The sequence below is a fragment of the Vulpes vulpes genome, chromosome 12 (genome assembly GCF_048418805.1).
Source record: "Vulpes vulpes isolate BD-2025 chromosome 12, VulVul3, whole genome shotgun sequence".
In the NCBI taxonomy this organism is placed as follows: Eukaryota; Metazoa; Chordata; class Mammalia; order Carnivora; family Canidae; genus Vulpes; species Vulpes vulpes.
Genome location: NC_132791.1, coordinates 22,205,168 through 22,226,038, shown reverse-complemented (window position 1 = coordinate 22,226,038; position 20,871 = coordinate 22,205,168). Strand labels below are relative to the sequence as shown.

The following is a 20,871-nucleotide window of genomic DNA, read 5'->3' as shown; positions in this document are numbered from 1 at the left end:
TGGGTCAGGGATGCGCTAGACTGCTTCTGACCTTAGAAACAGTCCAGAGTCTCCCAAGAAACCATGGTTCGCTCTCTTATTTCCAAACAAATGAGGACTCTTCCAGTCTCCCCAGCTCTCTGCCCACCTCCCCATTTCTCGGTCACCTCTCCCAGTAGCTTGACAGACCTGGCTGTGAGGCTGCTGGAGGGCTGGAAGGTCAGCGAAGTGGAGGAGTCAGAGATGTTGAGGGCAGCACTGAAAGGATCCTCCACTCTAAGCTGAAAGCCTCCCCCATTTCCTCCGGACATATGGACACCCCCTTCTTCAAGCACGGAAACCTCTGGTGAGACCCCGATAAGAGAGATGAGTCATGCCTACCCTCCCAGGCTGGTTCTGAGTGGATACCCACAGAGTGACAAGATGGTGAGGGAGGAAAGGGAATGGAGAAGTTAACTGAGGGTAATGAGGGCAAAGAACGAGGCCCTTGGAAGTATGGGGAGAAGCTATCCAGTTCCTGCTCTGGCCTGAAAACTTTGCTCCCTTTTCTATCACGTTTTATGAAACAACAACAATGCCCCCCCCCCACCATATCCCCCTCCCAGGGAACTCCTCCTCCCTCAAGACATTCCTGAGATGCATTCCAGAGGAGTTGGGCAATTGGGGGTGGGGTGGGGGTGGAGGACAAGAGGTCAAATCCCAGCAAGGAATGGAATGTAAGTATACTGGGGGTAAAGAATTTGGGGTACATGGAGAATAGAGTCAGAGCAGAGCCCCACAAAGGGAGCTGAAGAAAGACAGGGAGCTATGGAAAGGGACAAGGGAGAGAGAAAGCTGAAGACAAAGTCAGAATGTATGAGGGTTGGGGGAGTAACACTCAGTCTGTTACCAAATTTGGCCTCTGAGTCGGCAACCACGGGGAGGAGGGGTGGGGGGGGGGTTGTGGGTGAGAATGACATATCCGGCCTTGGGCTGCTGGAGGCTCATTTAAGGCTGGACTGGGCAGCTGAAGGGCTGGACTTGATCTCTCTCAACACAGCCCCTCACCACCTACACCGATCTATGCATATTCATTTTCCCCATCTGCACCCTGGTTTATGCACAGAGCTCTTTCCCACAAAGCTACTTAAACTGTCTCCACATATACATTATCTCAAACATGCAGTCCCTACACAGACCCCATCACAACCACATTATCTTCCTGTAAAGACCCCATCCCACGCACACAGCTTCCCCACAAACACACACACCTCTATTGGTAAGAGAGCAACTTGCCCCAACATCTCTCCTCCCTTTACATAGACATTCTCTCTCCATTTACCCAACAAGCATTTCTGAGGGTCTGTTGTGAAAAAAGCCCTGAGCCAAACTCCCAGTGACTGGGAAGCAAGAAGAGCAAGCCCTAGCCTTCGCTTTCGTTGGGGGTGGGGGGTGTTTCCCAGTTAGTTGAGTGGATAAGCTAAATACAGAATTTTAACACAGGGCAGGATGTGGTAAGAGTCAAGAGGTGCGTGTTCAGGGGAGAGATCCCTTTAGGTTAGGGAAGAGGTACCAAAAAAAATGTCTGTGAAAAGTGTCATTTGAAGTTAGGGTTTAAAATAAAGATAATAAAAAAAAAATCATAAGGAACTACCTTTAATTGATGATTATGTCAATTTCTTTGTATATGTAATTTCATTTAACCTTTACAATAACCCGGCAATCAGGTATGATTATTTCCATTTTTACAGATTAAGAAACTGAGGTGCAAAGATGTTAAATACTCATTCAAGGATCTTCTCCAAAGTCATACAGCTAATAAGTTGTGAAGCCAGGATTGGAACCCATGTCTCTCTGATTCCAAAGCCCAAGTTGTCTCCACTATCCCAGTAGGAGGTGAGTCAGGGGTATCATTCCAGGCAGAGAGAAGAGCATAAGCAAAGGTGGAGGAGCAGGAAATCACGGAGGAGCATTGGGGGAAGTGAGTAGGCAGGCTGGTTTTGAAGCGCATGGTACCTGCAAGGGAGCAGTGATGGGGAAGTCAGGGTTAGGGTGGAAAGGCAGGGGAGGAGTAGAGAGGAAGGAGTATTTTACCTACTGGAGGGCAACAGCAGGGCAACAGCAGGCCAACGGAGGCTTTAAGCAGAAAAGGGGCATGACCAGAACTGGATTTTGGAAAATCATGCTGGCAGTTACCTTGGAGGTTGGTCAGAAAGACACTGCATTAGCCCAAGTGAGAAATGATGACAGAGAGGAGGATGTCACTTATTTGTAGTTTCAAGAGGTCAAACTCTCAGGACCTGATGACTGTCCTGTCAACCTTCAGGGACCAGGGCCAAAGTCAGAGTGGAGTCCCACAGCCTGTCATCAGTAGCCACTTGGTGGCCAGAGTGGCTTGAGTTTAGGTAAGGAATTGGGAAGGGGGCAAGGAAAGGATTGGGTTGAGCTGGGTATATGAAGATGAGGCTCCGGGGCACAGAAGATGGGGATGTGATTGGTTAACACCAGGTAGGGGCAAAAGTGATGAGGTTAGTGACCGTATCTAGTCTGCCAAGGTGTAGAGAAAGGCTGGAGAAGATGGTGGTAGGAAAAATACATATATGATCAGCCACTGGATCAGGATAGGGAAATAATTATAAGTCAGAATGACAGAGTGAGGTCAGAGGTTAGAATAGGTTTCAGGAGGCTGAGATGAGATGGGGCAGTGGTCAGTGACTAAATAGGCTGGGATGGAGAGTGAAGGGACACTGGCAGTGTATAAGCAAAGCCGGAGTTGGTGGGGGTGGCTGGGTCTTACTGGGGAGGGGATAGTGCTGTGGTCAGCGGCAGGGTCAGGCTGGGAGTGAAATGGGAGGTGTGGTCAGTGGCCTGGCTGGGCGTGGGATCAGCAAGACCCAGTTTCCTCTTTGGGTCTCATTTCCTCTTTTCTGTTTGGGGGGTGGGGGAAGGGGATCTACAACTGGACCAAGAAATTAAGGAGGCTTAGAGCCAGGGGCTGGCATATAGCAGGGCCTAGGGGTACTTGACCGTTATGTTGGGCTGGCATGGGGTATTCAGCAGATGACCGGGAGGTATGCAGGTGGGTGAGTGGGGGAAAATGTGGGAAAGCACTTTAAGATGATGGGAAAGCTCAAATTTGGGAGAGGGCAAACTATGGTAGGGTGTGCAGATTCAGGGGTAGGAAGGGAGGCAGAACTGTAGCTGGGAACTGGTGGTAAGAGAACAATATGGGAGAGTTAGAGGTGAGGGGAGAATTCTGTATGCAGGACCTTGCTTGCAGGAAGGGGATGTACGGGGAGGGCATGAACTGCAGGGCCAGGGAGCAGAGCTGGAAAGAGGACTTAATAACTAGAGAAGGAAGGGACTGGGAGGCATGGGGCTGAACCTTCAGAGAATTCAGTCATTTCTTTCTCCCATGGCAACAGCGTATCTGTGGTCAGCCTCCCCTTAATCACAGTCCCCTCTAAGTAGTCCCCCCACTTATGACTAGGCCTTATACACCTCTCTTGTAAACAACATAGTCCATAAACCCTTGCCCTTCAACCCTGGTGACCACAGCAAGAACACTGGATTTAGAGAACAGAAATAAAGAGGCTAGAATCCCAGATACCTGCAATTCTAGTTGAAGCCCAGATCCCTAACCTGAAATGAGTTGATCCTATCTCTGGGCTAGAGAACCTCTGAAACTACATAGGAATGAGACCTTCCTGCAAAACGAGAGCACCTACCTACTGCCAATCTCTTAAATTCAATCTATCCAAGGTCAGCTACCCTAACTTCAGCCATAACCCCCATAAAACTAAACCTAATCCCTAATATTAACCCTGACCCTAATTTGGTTCCTGTTTCCCAACACTGGCTTTGACATTCATCCCTTTCCTGGCAGACTCCCGTCCCCAATCCTTGATCCCTAATATTGATCTACTTTTTACCTCTAGGAACGAATTTCCTGACCTTAACTCTAAATGTTGATCTCTAAGCCTAAAACTGTTGTCTCACTTGACTTCTGATCCATCCCTTCGCGATTTATCCCTAGTTCCATGCTAATGTTCTCTAATCCCTAAAAAACTGGACTTCTAATTTAAATCCTGTGTTGACCCTTAACTCGGCCCTGAACCCTAACTTTGACTTACGTTGGCCAGAAACAGAATAATGACCTAATCCAAACTCTACCTACATAAAACGGACCCGACTCACACTGGTAACTCTAAATGTCAACTCCGGTTTTTAACTTCATAAGCTAACCTTAACTCCTAAACCCAACTCTACCTAATTCCCAAACTCACCCCCAGCTTTCCTACCCACATACTATCAGCTAACCTCAAAGCCGATCCCCGCCCTGCGCCTCACTGTCACCCAACTCCTCACCCTCCCCAAAACTTATTCCAGACAGAGAGGACTTGATCCCAGGAAAGGCCTGGCTCCCTTAAAACGACCTACTTAACTTCCGATCCCAAGCCGAGATACACTGGACGCTGACCTCTCCAACAGGACCCGAAACAGCGGACGCAAGGGCCCCGCCCGCCCTGCCACCCGCGCTGCCACCCGCGCTGCCACCCGCCCTCGCGCTCGCTTCCCGGTCCTGGCCGTGCGGCCCCACCCTGAGGCTCCGGCGCGGCCCGGTCCGGCCTACCTGCGCTGCCCGGCTCGTGCCCCGCCCGCCGGCCCGATAACCCGCTCGCTCTCCCGGTGGTAATCGGGCTTCGGCCTCGCCCTCCCTTCGACACTCTCTCGGCCACTTCCGTCCCCGGAACGTCCCCCACCCGCGGGCGGCGCCCTGGGCCCGCGCTCTATGGTTGTGGGGGCAGCAGGAAGCTGCTCTGGCCCCAGCTCTCGATGCTCGGGAGCCGGCCTTAAACAGGCGCCCCCCCGCCCCCGCCCCCGCCGGCTCCCCCGGCAGGAAACAAGGGTGCGGCGCAATCCGGGAAGACGCCCGAATTGCGCGCGAGTTCCCTTTCGGTCTCTAACCCTTCCTTTTGAGCCTGGGGCCGAGGCGGAGGCGGCCTCCCAGATTGCCCGCCCTCAGGGTGTGAGGAGGCCACAGGGACGTCCCCTCTATTTGCATAGCTCCCGGGACGTGGCGCGCCGCGGCTAGGCCACTTCCGCGTCGGAGGGAACTCCAAATCCCGTGGTGCCTCGGCGGCGTGCGCGTCACTTCCGTGGTGTTGGAAGTTGCGGAGAATCGGGTCTTAGGGGCTGGTGCAATTTCAGAGCGACAGGTCCGGGCTTGCGGATAGGTCTCTCTGTACATCTTTCCCGTTGTTATCCGGTATGGAGCTGGCGTTGGACTTGGGTGACCAGGATCTGCTGGACTTCCTGCTAGAGGAAAGCGGCGATTTGGGGGCCGGGCCGCCGCTTTCCGAGGTGGGTGGGGGCTGCGAGCCCGGGAGGCGCGGGGATCCCGGGAGAGCGTTCATGGGGTGGTGGGTAGTTGATAGGTCAAGGCTTGTTTATTTGAACCCTGTGCAGGCGTTGAGTGAATGGGAGGCAGAGGATTTCCTGAGTTCCATGCTGAGTCCCCCAGCATCGTTGAACGTCCTTAGCTCCTCTGATTCCTGTCTCGTGCACCATGATCACACCTACTCTCTCTCACAACAGCATGTTTCCATAGATCTAGGTGAGTCTGAAATATGATGAGGAAGAAAGTGAGGTTTGAGGGAGGAGAGGCTTCGTGGGTCTGGCTATTTATACTTTTCGTTTTGCAGATGGTGGGAACTATGGAAAAGAAGAGGCCCAGACGACCCCACTGCAAGTGGAGGAGCCCGCAGAGCAGGTACTTGATTTATGGCGGGATCATTCCCACATTGCACGGGTGGGGGCGGATTCCCCATTCCTTTCTGTCATCCCCTTGCAACTCTGCTGCCCACCTCCTGGTAACTAATCCCAGGAGATTGCTAGGCTGATACTGACAGATGAAGAGAAGAGGCTGTTGGAGAAGGAGGGGCTTACTCTGCATGGGACGCTTCCTCTTACTAAGGTAAGACTCCCATTGGTGGGAGTGAAGTCTGGAGGGGGGTGTTGTGGATCCCAAGTGTGCACTTCTGTTAACTTTATGTCAGGAAGGACTGAGGTTAGAAAACTTGACAAATTTGTTGGTAATTGGAAGCTGGAGCATGATGTTAATATGGTGGATGCAGAGGCAGATCCTGGTTTTGTGGGGCTCATACAAGTTTTGGTGTTTTCTTTGAGAAGAATTCAAAATCATCGATGCAACATTAGTGTAGGGTCTTGGAAAGGACTGTGCAAGCAAACTCATGGTAATCCACCTGTAGCTAAATGGTTAGAGTTCATCAAGGCTGGACTAAGTAATATAGCGAGAATAATTGTAAAATCCCAAGTTTTAAGTTTCAGGCAATGAATGGCAGCTTCACAAGCACAGTATTGTGGTACTGTTGTGAAACCAACACTACAGGAAGGTTGAGAGAATTTTCTTAAAAGTACAAGATGGGTTAGTTTGAGATGACAAAGAAAGTGAGTGGGGTTTGAAGGCTGTATCAGTAGAGGTGTTGCCTCTAGAAGGGCAGTGACCATCTTCTTCTCCATTATACTGGCCAGAGCACATCTTAGTGTCTAGTTTTGAACCCAGATCTTTGACAGATATTAAGAGGATGCAGTCCATCCCAAAGAGAGGTGAGAAGTTAATTTTTTTTTTTTAAGATTTTACTTATTCATGAGACACACACAGAGAGAGGCAGAGACATAGGCAGAGGGAGAAGCAGGCTCTATGCAGGGAGCCCGATGTGGGACTCGATCCTGGGACTCCAGGATCGTGCCCTGGGCTGAAGGGAGGTACTAACCTGCTGAGCCACCCAGGCATCCCGAGAAGTTAAAATTTTTGCCCAGATCTTTTAACTCTGAAGAAATGTCAAATGGCTTAAATTAAAGACTTCATTCTGGGATCCCTGGGTGGCTACAGTTTAGCACCTTTCTTCAGCCCAGAGTGTGATCCTGGAGACCCGGGATCGAGACCCACATCAGGCTCCCTGCGTGGAGGCTGCTTCTCTCTGCCTGTGTCTCTGCCTCTCTCTCTCTCTGTGTGTCTCTCATGAATAAATAATAAGATCTTAAAAAAAAAAAAAAACAACTTCATTCTATATGGTCTCAGAGATAGGTACCAGGTAAGTTCAATTGATAGAAATCATAGAGGCAGATGTTGGTTAGCTTAGGATAAGGAAAATTTTTTTTTTAAGATTTTTTTTTAAAGGTTTATTTATTTTAAAGAGAGATTGTGCTTGTGCATGCAAGCAGCGGGGTGGGGCAGAAAGCGAGGGAGAGAGAATGAAAATCTCAAGCGGACTCCCTGCTAATCACAAAGCCCAACGCGGCACTCCATCCCATGATGGGCACTCCATCCCATGATCCTGAGATCATGACCTGAGCTGAAGTCAAATCAGGAGTCAGACTCCTAACCAACTGAGCCACCCAGGTGCCCCAAGATTTTTTGTTTTGTTTTTATTTTTAAAGATTTTATTTATTTATTCATGAGAGACACAGAGAGAGGCAGAGACATAGGCAGAAGGAGAAGCAGGCTCCCCTGAGGTAGGCCTGATGTGGGACTTGATCCCAGGACCTGGGATCACGACCTGAACTGAAGGCAGACACTTAACCACTGAGCCACCCAGGTGCCCCAGTTTTGTTTATTTTAAATTAATAAAATTGTTAAAAATGGTCTGGTTTGTGGGGGTATTAACTCCTGGCCTTCAGACAGAAGCCAAGTGCCTATTGATCAGGGAAGCTGTATAAGGAATTCCTGCAGTGAGAAGATTGAACTTAGTTGCCTTCCAACTCTTTGGTCCAACATTCCTCTGATGAGACCGCTTTTTCTCGTCTTCTCTTAGATGGAGGAACAAGTTCTGACACGAGTGCGGAGGAAGATCCGAAACAAAAAATCTGCCCAGGAGAGCCGCAGGAAGAAGAAGGTGTATTTGGGAGGTTTAGAGAACAGGTACAGAAGGGAGAGGGACCCGGGGGTGGGGGTGTGGGGACAGAGGTAGTTGGAAGTGTTGGGGTTTTGAAGGAGGGGGATACAGGCCATATCCCCACATCCTATTATTCCCACAGGGTCTTGAAATATACAGCCCAGAACCTGGAGCTACAGAACAAAGTACAGCTCCTGGAAGAACAGAATTTGTAAGCAACTCTCTAACATTAGTCTCTCATCCGTCCCGTTTTATGCTGTCTCACTCTTTCCCTTGCTCCACACTGGATTTCTCACTTGGCAGCTCCCACTTGCAAGGTCTGGTGCTTAGCCTTTAGTGGGTCTGATGCCAAAAAGCTCACAGTAATGGGGAACAAAATCACAAGTAACTAATAAGTAACAAGAAAGAGAAAGGAAGGAGTAAGAAAGACTCAGTGGGGCAGATAACATTTGATAGTAGATCAGATTCTGGGGTGGGGATCAGGGTAGGGAGCGCTATGGGCAGAAGGAACACAGGTGTGTTGAGCTAGAAAGTGAATGTTGAATTCCTGGTGGATTATGTGCGTGGCTGATCAGGCATTGTAGAACCCTTGAAGGTATTTGCAAAGGAGTTTTCAGGGCAGGACAGAAAGGTGTTTGTTTTAATGAGGAACTTCAAGCATTCTGTCCACAGAGAGGAAGAATCCATTTGCAAAAATAGGACAAAAGCCAAAGAGAACTCAGTGCACAGATGGAGGGGTGGCCTTAACAGGGGGGTTTCATTGTATCTCTGGGTGCCAGACCAGGGACTGCTCCCTGTCCCCTCTCTTCTTCTAGGTCCCTTCTGGACCAGCTGAGGAGACTCCAGGCCATGTTGATTCAGATATCAAACAAAACGAGCAGCAGCAGCACCTGTGTCTTGGTGAGGATGGTGATAGAAGGAGAGGTCCTTTTTTCAGGTGGCAGGGATAGGGTTGCAACCTAGAGCCCTTCTTCATTTTCTTTTTCCTTCTCCAGGTCCTACTGTTCTCCTTCTGTCTGCTCATTGTACCTGCTATGTACTCCTCTGACACAAGGGGGAGCCTGCCAGCTGAGCATGGAGGTGAGAGGCTTGAGAATACCATTAGGGAAGGGATAGGCGGAAGCCGGGCTAGTCCTTGAGGGGTCTTTGTTTCCTTAGTGTTGTCCCGCCAGCTTCGTGCCCTCCCCAGTGAAGACCCCCACCAGCTGGAGCTGCCTGCCCTGCAGTCAGAGGTACCAAAGGACAGCTCAGACCAGGAGCTCCAGGCCCCTGGCAACTCTTGCTGCCCGCTCTACCACCTGCCTCAGGCTCCTGGTGCTGAGTCTCCCTTGAAATTGCCACTTCCTGTCCCTTCCTCAAAGTCCCCCTGTTCCTGTCCCCTCCTTCCCCTGCATGCAAATTTCACAAGAGATGGGGGATGGCTCCCTACACACAGCCCCACATCTGTTATCTTACAGGGCAGATATTCAGGCTAGATGTCCAGGTGGGGGGTGCGAAGCCAGAGCCTGGGGTTCCTAGTCTGTGTCCAAGTGAAAGGAGTGGGAGAGGGCTAACCTGTGAACTCCTGTGTCCTGTGTCAGGAAGCCTGAGAGTTCAAACACACCACACTTAACTGGCTTTCTGGGTCTTTTATTTGTACCCATGTAAGTCTACCACCCCATGAATGGGCCTGGGGGAATCAACTGACCTCCTTGAGTATTTCATGCAATGGGGGGATTGGGTATAGAGAGAAATAAATAAGTGATTCTGACGCTTGGGTCACCCTCAACCCCTCTTTACTGGCGCGATTTGGGTGGGAAAGGAAGGGGCCTGATTGTCTTGGTGGCTCAGGGTTGCAGGAGACTGGGGGGCTGGGGCGGGCAGTGAAGAGGAAGAGAAAAAGCCAGGCTGGAGGCTGGGCTGTTAGAGCCTCCCTCCAAGACTGCTGAGGGCTCACTTTGGGTTTGCCATGGCTTCCTTTGGTCCAAGTGTAGGCCCTGTGCTTAGTTCTGTGCCATGTGCGGCTACTGGCCTGGAGGCCTTTTTCTGCTGCTGCTGCTGCAGGGCCAGCTGCATGGCCCAGATGCTCAGTGGCCGCATGTAGGCCAATGAGCGGAACACCCGCTGCTGGCAGTATGCTTCAGGGGTCTGGAAGGCCAGGCCCAGGCGCTCCCACACAGTTCGGTAGCAGCCTTCAGCTGTCTGGAAGCCTTCCCAAGTCAGGCCCTGGAGGAAGAGATGTCAGCCACATTATTTGGCGATCTATGAATAGCTACTTCAGCCGGACAGATAGAGACAGTAGGGCCTCTGCCCTCTGACAGTTTCCAGCTAGTGGTAGAAAGAAACTTGACCCATAGGCAGAAGCCTGAAGGTAGGAAATGGAAGGCAGGCTGGAAAAAAAAGAGAGGCTTTCCAGATGGCTAAGGCTCTACAGAAGTTTGATGGCTGAGGAAGTTTGCCAGCCCAAGGTACAGATGGTAGAAAGATGGAAAGGGAGTGCCTTACCTCCTGGATCATGGTAGCTGCCAGTCCATAGACCACACCCACCCAGACTTCATCAGACTGGACGCTGGATCTGTCGGGGACACCATGGGGCTGCATCCCATTCACAGCCCCCATTGCTCCTCCTGCAAAGGCCCGGACGTTGAACTCAAAGATAGTTTGGAGAGCACAGACCACATGTCGGGTAGGAAATACCTAGGGGTGGGGTAAAGGCAGAATCATGGTTTCCAAAATTTGCTTCTTACCTCCAGGAAAACCCACCTTTCTCTTTGGCTCCTCCTCCTAGTCCTACTCACCTCAGTGTCTCCTTCTCCTAGACCACTGGCCCTCAGGAACCATTGGCCTGCACACTGGTCAGACATGATGCTACAGGACTGGGGCTGAGGGCTGCAATCATAGTTGTAGTAGCGGCCTAGGGTAGAGGAAGACAAAATAAGGCTCCCTGTGCCCCCGTAGCTGCCTTAAGACTCCTGAGGATCCTCCAACTCACCATTCCATAACAGTCTCTCATAGGCTTCTTGGCCCCGTCTAAGGATGGAAGAAAACTTATCTTGGACATCGTGTGCCCCACATAGAATAGCCATCTGGACCATCACAGCCACAGCTGCCAGCCACAGTCCTCCACAGTAAGCACTGATCAGGGATATGGGATGGGGGTCAGACTGGCAGCTCCAGCCACTCCCATGCAATATAACAAGAAATGAGTCATTCTTCCTTGAGCCCACAATTCCTGGGTGCCTGGTTCCCCACCTCAGGCACCCTGTAAATCCCTACTCCCCAACCTGGGGCCTGTAGTGACCCATCCATCATAGGTCTGGTCTGCATAGCCTCCGTTCTCAATGAGTCCATCTTGGTCCTTGTCAAACTTCATTTCAGACTCCATCACAGCCTAGAGAGGGACCAAGACACTGAAGACCTAGATAGATACTAAAGAGCAACAAGAGCCAGCTGGCCTTCCCCCAAACACCAGCCAGGCCCTTGGCACACTGGCCCCTGCACATGCAATGTCTTACCAGACACACAGGCCACATGTCTCTCAGGAAGCCCTGGTCACCCGTCAGGTAATAGTCTCGATAAACCTGCAGCACAAACTTCAGATTTAGGTCCTTCCAGTCAGCTGTATCGTGGACCACGTACGCATTGACTCGGAGCCATGGCTCGTCATCTGTGGGAGGCGAGGAAACCTGACTGATCTGCATTGGTGGGTACAGGAGAGGGTGCAAAAGTTGAGGGAGGGAAGTGAACTCTGAGGTAGAAGGATTTTTACCTGGGTCCCCAATATCATGGGGGATGACGTTCCTCCTTTTCACAGGTGCCATTACCCCACTCATCAGGTATTGTCGCCGTGTCAGGTCCTCCCTGAGTGTGGCCACAGCTAGGGGAGCAGACACATAAGTGGGAGGGGGCAGGGAATGGGCAGACTTAAGGTGGAGCACAGAATGGTGTTTATAACCGTAGAGGGGAACTGTAGGCAGGATGCAGGTATGTTGGGTGGAGAGGAAGGAGAAAATCCGAGGGAGCACAAGGATTCAGGGGTGTGGGGGGCTAAGAGGGCAGAAGGGCACAAAAGGGACCCTCACCCATATCATACTGCAGGCTGAGCTCGAGTTTGGGCCAGAGCATGACGAGGGCAAAGGAAGCGTAAAAGTGGACATCATATGTGTTGTACATGCGATATTCCTGGCCTGGAGGCAGGAGAGAGACACACTTGCCAAAATTCCCGCTTCCCTTTCAATGTCTCTAGCTTGTCCTTGAGTTGGGGATGGGGCACTGGCATACTCCACACCTGCCACTTACCCTCTTATCCCAACGATCCCCTGGGGTAGGCAAAACCCACTATCCTGCCTTGTGGTAGGGCACCTACTAGACTCATGGATACAGCCTGCTGTGTTGCAGCCCACCAGCAGCCCGTACCTTCAAGGTAGCCAAATCGACCATATTCCCGGAGGATGGGGCGGAGCTGACACATGCTCTCCACCAGCTCTTCTGGTAGGGAGTCCTCGGGAACTTCCAGCCATACTGTGCCTCCATCAGCCAGGAAATATAGTTCATTGAACAGTGCAGATTTGTACCAGGCAGGCAAGGATCTGGGGAGTCAGGAGGTTGGAATGGTCTAATGAGTGTAGACTTCCCAGGAAAGAAAGGATTCTGGAGTTCTGGAGAATGAGGGCATCAAGTGAATCCCACCCCAACTCTGTTGATTGTGGTGGGTGGAAACTGAACCAAGGAGTCCCAACTGGAGTGTGAATGCCTGGGAGAAAGGCAAGAGACTGGCCCCACTGGCACCTGTCGTCCAATACTGGGCTCTGCCAAGCTGAGATCTTCTCTTCCCAGTCCACGTACTGGCATAGAGCATAGTGGCTAAGAGCAGGTGCTGCATTACCATCGCGGCCAAAGAACCTCGTGTACCGCCTGGGATGGAAAGAAAGAGCAATGAGTACCTAGGTTCCAGATCAGAGCTCTAGCATCTGGGATCCCTGTAGTCTCTTGGCCCGTTCACCTGTAGTAGACCTGGCCCTTAGCTCCAAACATGATTCTGGGCATATCCCAAGCCAGTGAGAACTCCAGGCGGCACTGGCCTCGAGGTGGCAGCTTTCCTGTAACACACACAGCTCCAGCGATGCCTGCTCCTTTCTGCGAGGGGGTGCTTCGACCTGAGAGAAGTACAGAGAAATTGGCACAGGCATCCCCTTCTGCCCCAGGGATCCCTAATATGGGAAATTCATTGCCAGGTGTGTCACCCTTCCTCCCAAGACAGGGATAGCCTCTATTCCCACCACCTCCCTATCAAATCCCATCATTACCAGCAGGGGATTCCAGCTGTCCATCTTGAAGCAGATCTTGCCACACCTGCTGCCCAGTGCTGTCAGGGTCAAAGGCTGTGATATGGGTTACCGTGGTATCCGCCTGTCAAGAGGCCAAAGGCTGAGGAGAAGCTCCACAAATATGCTGGCTTTGGGCTGACTCTCCAGTTCTCATAATTCCTACCTCCAAGTGCCAGAGGCTTAAGGGCTACAGTGAGGATGGGACTCAGGAATTGAGGAAACAGACTGCAGCAGGATGGGGTGGGCTCAGGGGCTGGCTGAGGGTCAGGGTTTAGGGGTTAAGGCCTAGGGCAGGCTCTGACGTACCGTGAGTCGTGCAGCCACTGCCATCGTGTAGGGATTCGGAAGGGCTGGATGATGGAGCAGCAGCCCCTGTACCGTCTCTCCATCACGCTCCAGACAGAAGGGCTCATTCCACAATCCCCCTATGGCGTCATCCCCACCCCCTAGTCCATTCCGCATGGAGAACATGATGGACACATCCAGGGCTTCATCCCCTTCATTTTCCACATCCCACACAAAGACTCCTACAGGCAGGCTGCTGTCCTGGGATCAAAAGATCAGACTCAGATGGTCCTGTGTAGCCCCTCTTGGCCCCACTCCTCCACACTGAGGACCTGGCTCAAATACTAACCCCTGCCCCCAGTAGACTCTCTTTTGTTTCCCCTCGTATCTCCCCCTTTTCCCAGGCAGGCTGTCTTACCACTGAGTGGAGGTCCCAGAAAACCAGCTGATGTCATGTTCCTGTCCCCATTGTTTCACAGATTGTGGAGTTTCCAACAGAGACAGGTCTTAGGGAAGGGAGGGCAATGGAGGAAACACAGTGGGAGCCTCACCTGGTAGTCATGGGGTAAGATGGGTGTGATCTGGCGACAGGTGAGGGTGACATTCTGGCCAGGAAGCTGATAGACAGTCCAGGCTCGGGGATAGAGGGCGTGGTAGAATGCAAAGTACCCACACAGGCCCCAGTTCCAGCTGCGTAGGACACTTGGGCGCTCCACGGACAGGACTTGCTGGTACACAGTCTTTCCCTCCCGACGCAAGCACACTGTGAACTAAACCAAGAAGGCAGATGGGCCGGAATGGGGTGACCACAGGCACTTCAAACCAGTCTCCCATCCCTTTTCAGAGCCTACAGGGGTTATCATTGCACCACAGCCTCGCTCGTCTGCCAAGCCCCTCTCCCACACTGTGAGTCACCATCAGGTCCTGCCTCCTTTTCTTCCTCCTCCTCTCCCTGGCTTCCCCTCTCTTCTTACTGTGGTGGTCTTCGTGCCCTCACCGTTTCTGCTTTTATGCTCTGCCTCTTCCCATCTGGTAGCAGAGTGATCTTTCTTACAGACAAATCAAGATATGCTAGTCTGTGTTTATGTTTCAGTGACTCCCCATGGCCCTCAGGCTAAAGTCTCAAGTCTTCTACCTGGCTTTCAAGGCCCTTCTGGATCTGGCCTCTCCCTGTCCATCAGACTCATTACTTGTTTGAATACTTATATTCTGGTCATGTCATATACTTGCTGTTCCTTGAACACACACTGTTTTCTCCTCCATGCCTTTACTCCTGCTCACTCTCCATCTGGTGAAACCTCTCATCCTTCAAAGCCTAGGTCAAATGGCATCTCCTCTCCTGGAGCAGTGAGTCATTCTCCTGTCTGTCCCCCTACCTCTCTAGTCTAGCATGTTATAATGTTTTTGTTTACATTCTGACTCCCTGGCTGCTCTATGGGTTCTTTGAGGGCAAGGTCCTCCCCAATTTAATGAGGCCTGCCCTCTACCACGACTCTACCACTAGAATTGGGCACAGTTGGCATGTGTAGGGAGAGAATGGGCAAAGTCTAGAGCAGTGGCCCTTTTTTCTCAGTGTACTATCTATCCCTCTCATTTTGTCTCTTATGTGGTCTCACAGTCTCCATTTTCTCAAAGTCCTATTCCTCTAATACAAACTTAAGCTTTTGGGGGATAGGGGCTATGAAAGCTTAATATCTCTTCCCTTGCTTCAATGTATGCCTGATTTTTTTAATGTATGTATAGAATAATTTTTTACATTGTTGGAATGGTAGATAATGGTTAAGACCATGGGCTTTTAACCACATTGAGAGCTGATTCTGAATCCCAATGCTTCCATTTGCCAACCACATGACCTTGAGCATGTTACTAGATCTCGTTGGATCTCAGTTTCCTCATCTATAAAGTGGGCATAATAATGGTACTTACCTTGTAGGAACTGTCTTTAAATCTTAAATATCACACACAAATGCATAGCACAATCTCTAGCACATGTTAAGCATGCAATAATTACTTTAACTCTAGAGTCACGATTCTGGAAGGCACTTCCCCTCAGGATACCTAATGGATGAGCCAGAGAGGAAGCTTGGGGCACTGGGCAGGGCTGGTAAACCTGAACTAGGAAGGGCATTGTCATTAATTGGACTCAAGGTCTACTAGTCATTTTTTCTTTGAAGATGAGCTGAAAGCTGGAGGCATCTCTCAGACAGGAAATGGGAACGTGGCTGACATCTCCACCTGTGAGGTCGCTAGAGAGATGATGAAAGGTAGACCATGTGACTCTGGCAATTGAGGGCCCATGTGTGATGAAGGGACAAGGGAAAACAAGTAAAGCTTCAGAAAAGGGAAAAAGGCTAGAGATCTATGCTGGGGAGAGGAGGGGCTTCCCAGGCCCTCAGCCAGGGATACCTCCAGAGGAGTGGTCACCAGCAGAGGAGCTGATCTCTAGCTAAGGCTGGCAAATCAGAGTGAACAGTGGGTACTCTACACACCTACCCCCCCCCCCCCATGTATTTAGAGACTTTGGGCTTTTTTTCCCTTCTGTCTTACTACATGTTCTTTTAACCAGGTTATATGATCTAGAAATTCCCTGCATCCTCTGTGGCTGGGTACTGGCAAAGCTAGTGGAGCTGGGGAGTGAAGGACATAGGAGGCATTTAGTAGAGAAATGGAGGGCACAGGGGTGTTGGGGCTGTTTATGCTTTTGAGAAATGTGTGCTCTTGGAGTATCTCATTCCTAGTACATCCTGGCACAAGGGTGGGCAGGAGAGCATCTTAAATATACTTATAGGAATGAATCATGTGCACAGGAGCATATCTAACTTCTACATCCTACATGGGCCAAGAGGCTCTTCCTGGCCTGGGGTACTGTTCTGGACCTGTCCCCCACCTACTGGTTCTTACCTGGTCAGCGATGACTGTCCGGTGCTGGTACATTCCAGGATTAAGCTGCCAACGACAGAACTGGCCTCTCCAGCCTCGGGTGATAGTGCCTCCCCCGATGCCACCCAAAGGACAACCTAGAGGTAGAATCAGGATGGTTAGTGGGGCATGGGGAGAGGAAAAGAAGCCCATTATTCACTTTCTAGACTATAAAGATGAGTTTCTCAAAAAAAGCAGGGATAGCAGATCAACACATTATACACTTTAAACTTACACAATGTTTGGTATCAATTATAGCTCAGTAAAGCTAGGGAAAGAAAACCCTAGGGGATAGGGCAGTTCACTGTGGGTAAGCTAGAAGCCTCTTTGCTTAGCTCTGCAGCAGACCCAGAGTCTGGGCCCTTTCTGTGCAGAGCAGAGCTGGGGTGAGGCTCACCATAGATCTGTCTCAGAGGTACACAATTGATGAGGTCGATGAAAGGTGTCTTCTTCTCTACCTGGGTTTTCCGGTACCACCACTGCAAGTACCTGAGGAGCAAGAGGCAGTGTGAGTGGAAGGGGCAGTGGGCCATACCTCCCAGGCTGCCATCACCTGCCTTTCTCCAGGTACCCAGTTGTAACTTCCCATTAAATGTCTGCAGTGGACCCATTCCCTTCCCCTCCAAATCTCTCCTCCTCTCTACTTCTCTAGGGTTCAGGGTCCCCTCCTCTTCCCAGCTCACAGCATGAGACCATCTTTGTTTCTCCTCTCTATTCTCAGGAGCTTTCTTTCTTTCTTTTTTTTTCCTCAGGAGCTTTCTGACCTTGCCTCACCCCTAACTGCACTGCCACTACTTAAGGTTAGCCTAGGAGTTTTTGTCTGATGTGCTGAAAGAGCCAGTTTTGGTTTCCCGACTACCCGCCCCCCCATAGGCACAGTCCTCTGGAATAATTTTTTTCTTTTTAAAATGATTATTTTTCTTCCTAACAGTGGAAGGTGAAAATCTATAGAATGTACCAGATGGAAGGAAAAAAATCCCACCCATAGACAACCAGTGTTTATATTTTGGGGCATATCCTTTTTTTTTTTTTTTTTAATTTATTTATTCATGAGAGAGAGAGAGAGAGACAGGCAGAGGAAGAAGCAGGCTCCATGCAGGGAGGATGTGGGACTTGATCCCGGGACTCCAAGATCACACCCCGGCCCCAAACCGCTGAGCCACGCAGGTGTCCCAGGGGCATATCCTTTTAAGTCTTTTTTAAAAGTTCAGCATTTAAACTAAGCTTTCTAAGTCTACTCTCTCATAATAGTCTAGTAAAAATCTAAAAAATCCTTAAATTTTCCTGGTCTTGTCACAGCTTTGTGTCTAATAGGCAAATGATTCTGGTTGGAATTCAAGGCTCTGACACATCTGTTTCAGCCTAACTTCTAATCTTAAGTCCTACAAATCCCCATTCAGAATGGATCCTCGATAAGCAACCCTTGCCCCACCAGACTCCCAATTTCACTGTCCTCCCTGCCCAGCCATTGTATACCCATTGTTCAAGCATACCACTTGTAACCATGTGTTTGGGGTAAGTAACTCCTCTGAGCCTCAGTTTCCTTGTCTACGAAATGGGGTACCTCCTGTCCTACCTACTTCATGGAATGGTTGAAAGAGCAAATAACATAATAGATAGGAAAGCCATAAGGTGGAGTATCTGTCTTGGGTATGATCGTTCCTTGTACATACACTATCTGAACTCCCAATCAGACACTGTCTTGTTATTTCAGTGTTCCTCACAGGAATCTGACATACTTTCAAATTCCTTGGGGAAAGGGATATTGACAAAGACTAGTTGGTTACCCATAGCTTCAAGCACAGGGCAGGGCACATGGTGTGTATTTAGTAAATATTTGCTGAATTTACCAGGGAGCGCACAAACAATGAAGCACTAGACAGATGAACATGAAGGGGAGCAAGGGGAGGGGAAATGTGATTACAGAATAGGAAGGGTACATTCTAGGAGCAGGGGAAGGAGGAGGGAAGGCAAAGGATGAGATGATGAAAAGGCAGAAGGTCCACTCTGCCAGCTTAGAGGAAACTGGACTTTGAAACTAGAGGCCAGAAAGAATTGAGGATAGGAGGGAGGGTGCAGTGGGGATTAGGGCAGTGAGGGAGAAATGCAAGATATGGAGATAGGCAGAACAAAGGAGTATCTGGCACAGAACAAGCACTCAGTAAATACTTATTGAATGGACTCTAGCTGGAAGGGAGAGCAATCAAAATTGAGTTCTTCCCACAGTGAGGCCAAGAGAATTCTGGCTTGCTGCAACTCCTGGTTAGAGTACCCCTAGTCTGGCATCCTCTTAGGGTCACCTCTCATTCCCTTAATTTAGCAGCTGGCCATTCCTGATCTATATGGCCTTCTCCATAATGCCAGTCCCAATTGGAGAATTATCATTCAGAATTGTTCCTTGTCTCACCCCAGCCTTCTCCTCAGTGCAGGACTGCATCCCATTCTAAAAGCCCTGTGTCCGTGATAACCTTGTCCTGGTATGTGGACCCAAGGTCCAGGGAGCTGAGCACAGCTTCAGGCCTCTGACTCAGTTCATACTTAGGGGCTGAGGAGTTAGAATGCCCACTAGTTCTTGATCTTAGTGTCCCTACCACATGCACCCAGTGTGCTTCTCTCAGCACTCTAGCCCTCGATCTTATTTTGACCCATAAGCTTTGGGGGTCAAAGTTAGGCTGAGTCAGTTGCTGAAGTAGCCTGGAGGGATGATTGTTCTCTGGTACAGGCCACCCACAGGAACTAGCAAAGGAACCAGATACCCAGGCAGTACCAAGCCCTTCCCACTACTTAGGGCTGGGGTTAATGGGCTACCCAACCCAACCCTATAGCACTGACTGAAAGGGAAGATCTCCTGCTTCAGAGGCTGTTAGGCTGGGTTTTCCAACCTTTATACTTCCATCTCCAGCTGTGTTTACAGTATGGATTGACTAAGGATGACCTCAGGGTGATGCCTTCTGTCCTCATATCCACCTGTTCCTGTTAATAGATCTTGGTTCCTCATCATCAGCTTCTGAATTCAGAGGAGATCTGTAGGGATCTAAAGGACTCTACAGCTCAGGGTAAGCACTTGGGGTGTCTGTAACCCTTGGGGGAAAGGGCATCAGCAAAGGCTCTAAAAGACTATATTACTGAGAGCTCTGGGGGCACTTATGCCAGTGCCTCTCTGACCAGAGGTCTTTGCTTTTTATATCAGGGATTGTTTATCCCAGAATAGAGTGAATAGCACCTCTCACACCCTCTCCTTAGGGTGAAAGCAGGCAGGCTGTCACTCATTTGCTGGAGCTAAAGCTTGGGAGGAAAGAAACAATGTAGTGTGCCTAAATGAGACAGAAGGAGTACCCCAACTGCTCAGGAGAATCAGGGTTGAAACTTCCCACTCCTGAATAAAACAACATTGTGTCTGTACCAAAGCAGCCAGACTATCCTTTCCCACCTTGCCACAAAGTATAGCAAATGCCAAAGGGTGTCTTTGGAAAAGAGGGAGTATGTGAGAGGTATAGCCTAAATGGGCAGGGCTGACCACAGGGCCAGATGTTCCTGTTCTTTCCTACTAGGAAGATAAGGTACTGGGAGAAAGGGGGCTGCAGAGGTGTGACCTGGTCTCAACCCCCAAAACCACAGGCTTAGAATATGTTGGGGGTGGGAGGCCACTTGACTGGGACAAAGCACTCAACTGCTTTCTCACCCTTTCTGAAAGTCTTGTTGAATCTGCTGAAAGTCTTGTGCTGGAACAAAGTGAAACCTAAGGTACCCTAGGCAATGGGATCTACTCACCGCAAGCCCATGCCCAGATGCTTTATCAGGTTGCTTAGGGAGACGTTGTTGGCATTAAAGGGTTTCCTCTTCTCTGCAAACTCATGAGCCAGGCAGATGCGCCAGCCAAAGGGAGGCACCTGGTAGCCCTTTGCTTTACCTTCATAAGAAGCCATCAGTTGCCCAGAGTCCTCTGGATTGCTGTAGCCCGGTTCACTTTGGGGTCGCTTGTCCTCAGGGCTCTCGAAGTCTGTAACCTGCCCAGCCTCAGTGTCTCCAGCATCTTCAGGGCAATCAACCTGTGGATCCCCTTTGGCACACCTCGTCTGCTCCGAGGCTGGGACTCCAGTTCCCATGATCCCTGGATCCTGAGTCCCCACGGCCTCGGTGATCCCGGGTCCCAAGGCTTCTGGTACAAAATACCTCGCCAGCCAAGTCCAGATGCGGGTGACTGTGGTTGTTAGGTGTCGTCTCGGAGGACCGGGCGCTGGGGAAAGCCGAGGTGAGCTAGTGTCTCTGTGGAGCCGGGGAGCTGCTGTTGCAGCGGCGTCGGCGGCGACCGCAATGAAGCCGCCTCGGGCTCCCCCTCGGTTGTCTCTCTGGGTCCTGGGAGGGAAGGGTCGGGCCTCGTCGTCATTGGGCCGCGGTGATTAGCTTGCCCGGCCAAAGAGCGACTGAGCCCGCGGAAAGGGGAGGAGCCCCGGGGGCCAGCCCGCGAGGAACCGCCCCCGGGA

At 50.6% G+C, this 20,871-nt stretch overlaps 3 protein-coding genes across 6 annotated transcripts in view; 1 reads left to right on the top strand and 2 right to left on the bottom strand.

The window, feature by feature from the left end:
* TLN1 (talin 1) overlaps positions 1–5,056 on the bottom strand; it is a 32,817-nt gene extending 27,761 nt beyond the window's left edge. The window contains exons 1-2 of one of the 4 annotated variants that reach the window (XM_072727958.1): positions 4,399–4,468; positions 169–322 (exon numbers count right to left, since the gene is read on the bottom strand). The gene's annotated coding sequence lies outside the window, so the exon portion shown is untranslated. Of the gene's footprint in view, positions 1–168; positions 378–4,398; positions 4,469–4,591 lie in introns of those variants that run through there. The other 3 variants (XM_072727957.1, XM_026013271.2, XM_072727956.1) reach the window with 3 other exon arrangements.
* On the top strand, positions 5,040–9,627 carry CREB3 (cAMP responsive element binding protein 3). Its single transcript, XM_026013280.2, has 9 exons — positions 5,040–5,322; positions 5,428–5,575; positions 5,664–5,731; positions 5,846–5,935; positions 7,797–7,903; positions 8,020–8,088; positions 8,693–8,777; positions 8,873–8,957; positions 9,036–9,627. The coding sequence occupies exons 1-9, from the start codon at positions 5,230–5,232 to the stop codon at positions 9,350–9,352; spliced, it is 1,062 nt and encodes a 353-aa protein (XP_025869065.1). The 5' UTR covers positions 5,040–5,229; the 3' UTR covers positions 9,353–9,627.
* Positions 9,491–20,802, bottom strand: GBA2 (glucosylceramidase beta 2). Its single transcript, XM_026013275.2, has 17 exons — positions 20,159–20,802; positions 16,785–16,876; positions 16,370–16,485; positions 14,020–14,238; positions 13,490–13,729; positions 13,163–13,265; positions 12,859–13,012; positions 12,645–12,770; positions 12,273–12,445; positions 11,939–12,043; positions 11,626–11,733; positions 11,372–11,523; positions 11,141–11,247; positions 10,849–10,991; positions 10,655–10,770; positions 10,362–10,553; positions 9,491–10,082 (listed from the first exon to the last, which is right to left on the bottom strand). Exons 1-17 carry the CDS (start codon positions 20,491–20,493, stop codon positions 9,810–9,812), a joined length of 2,754 nt encoding a protein of 917 aa, XP_025869060.2. The 5' UTR covers positions 20,494–20,802; the 3' UTR covers positions 9,491–9,809.
* Between the last annotated feature and the right edge of the window lie 69 nt (positions 20,803–20,871).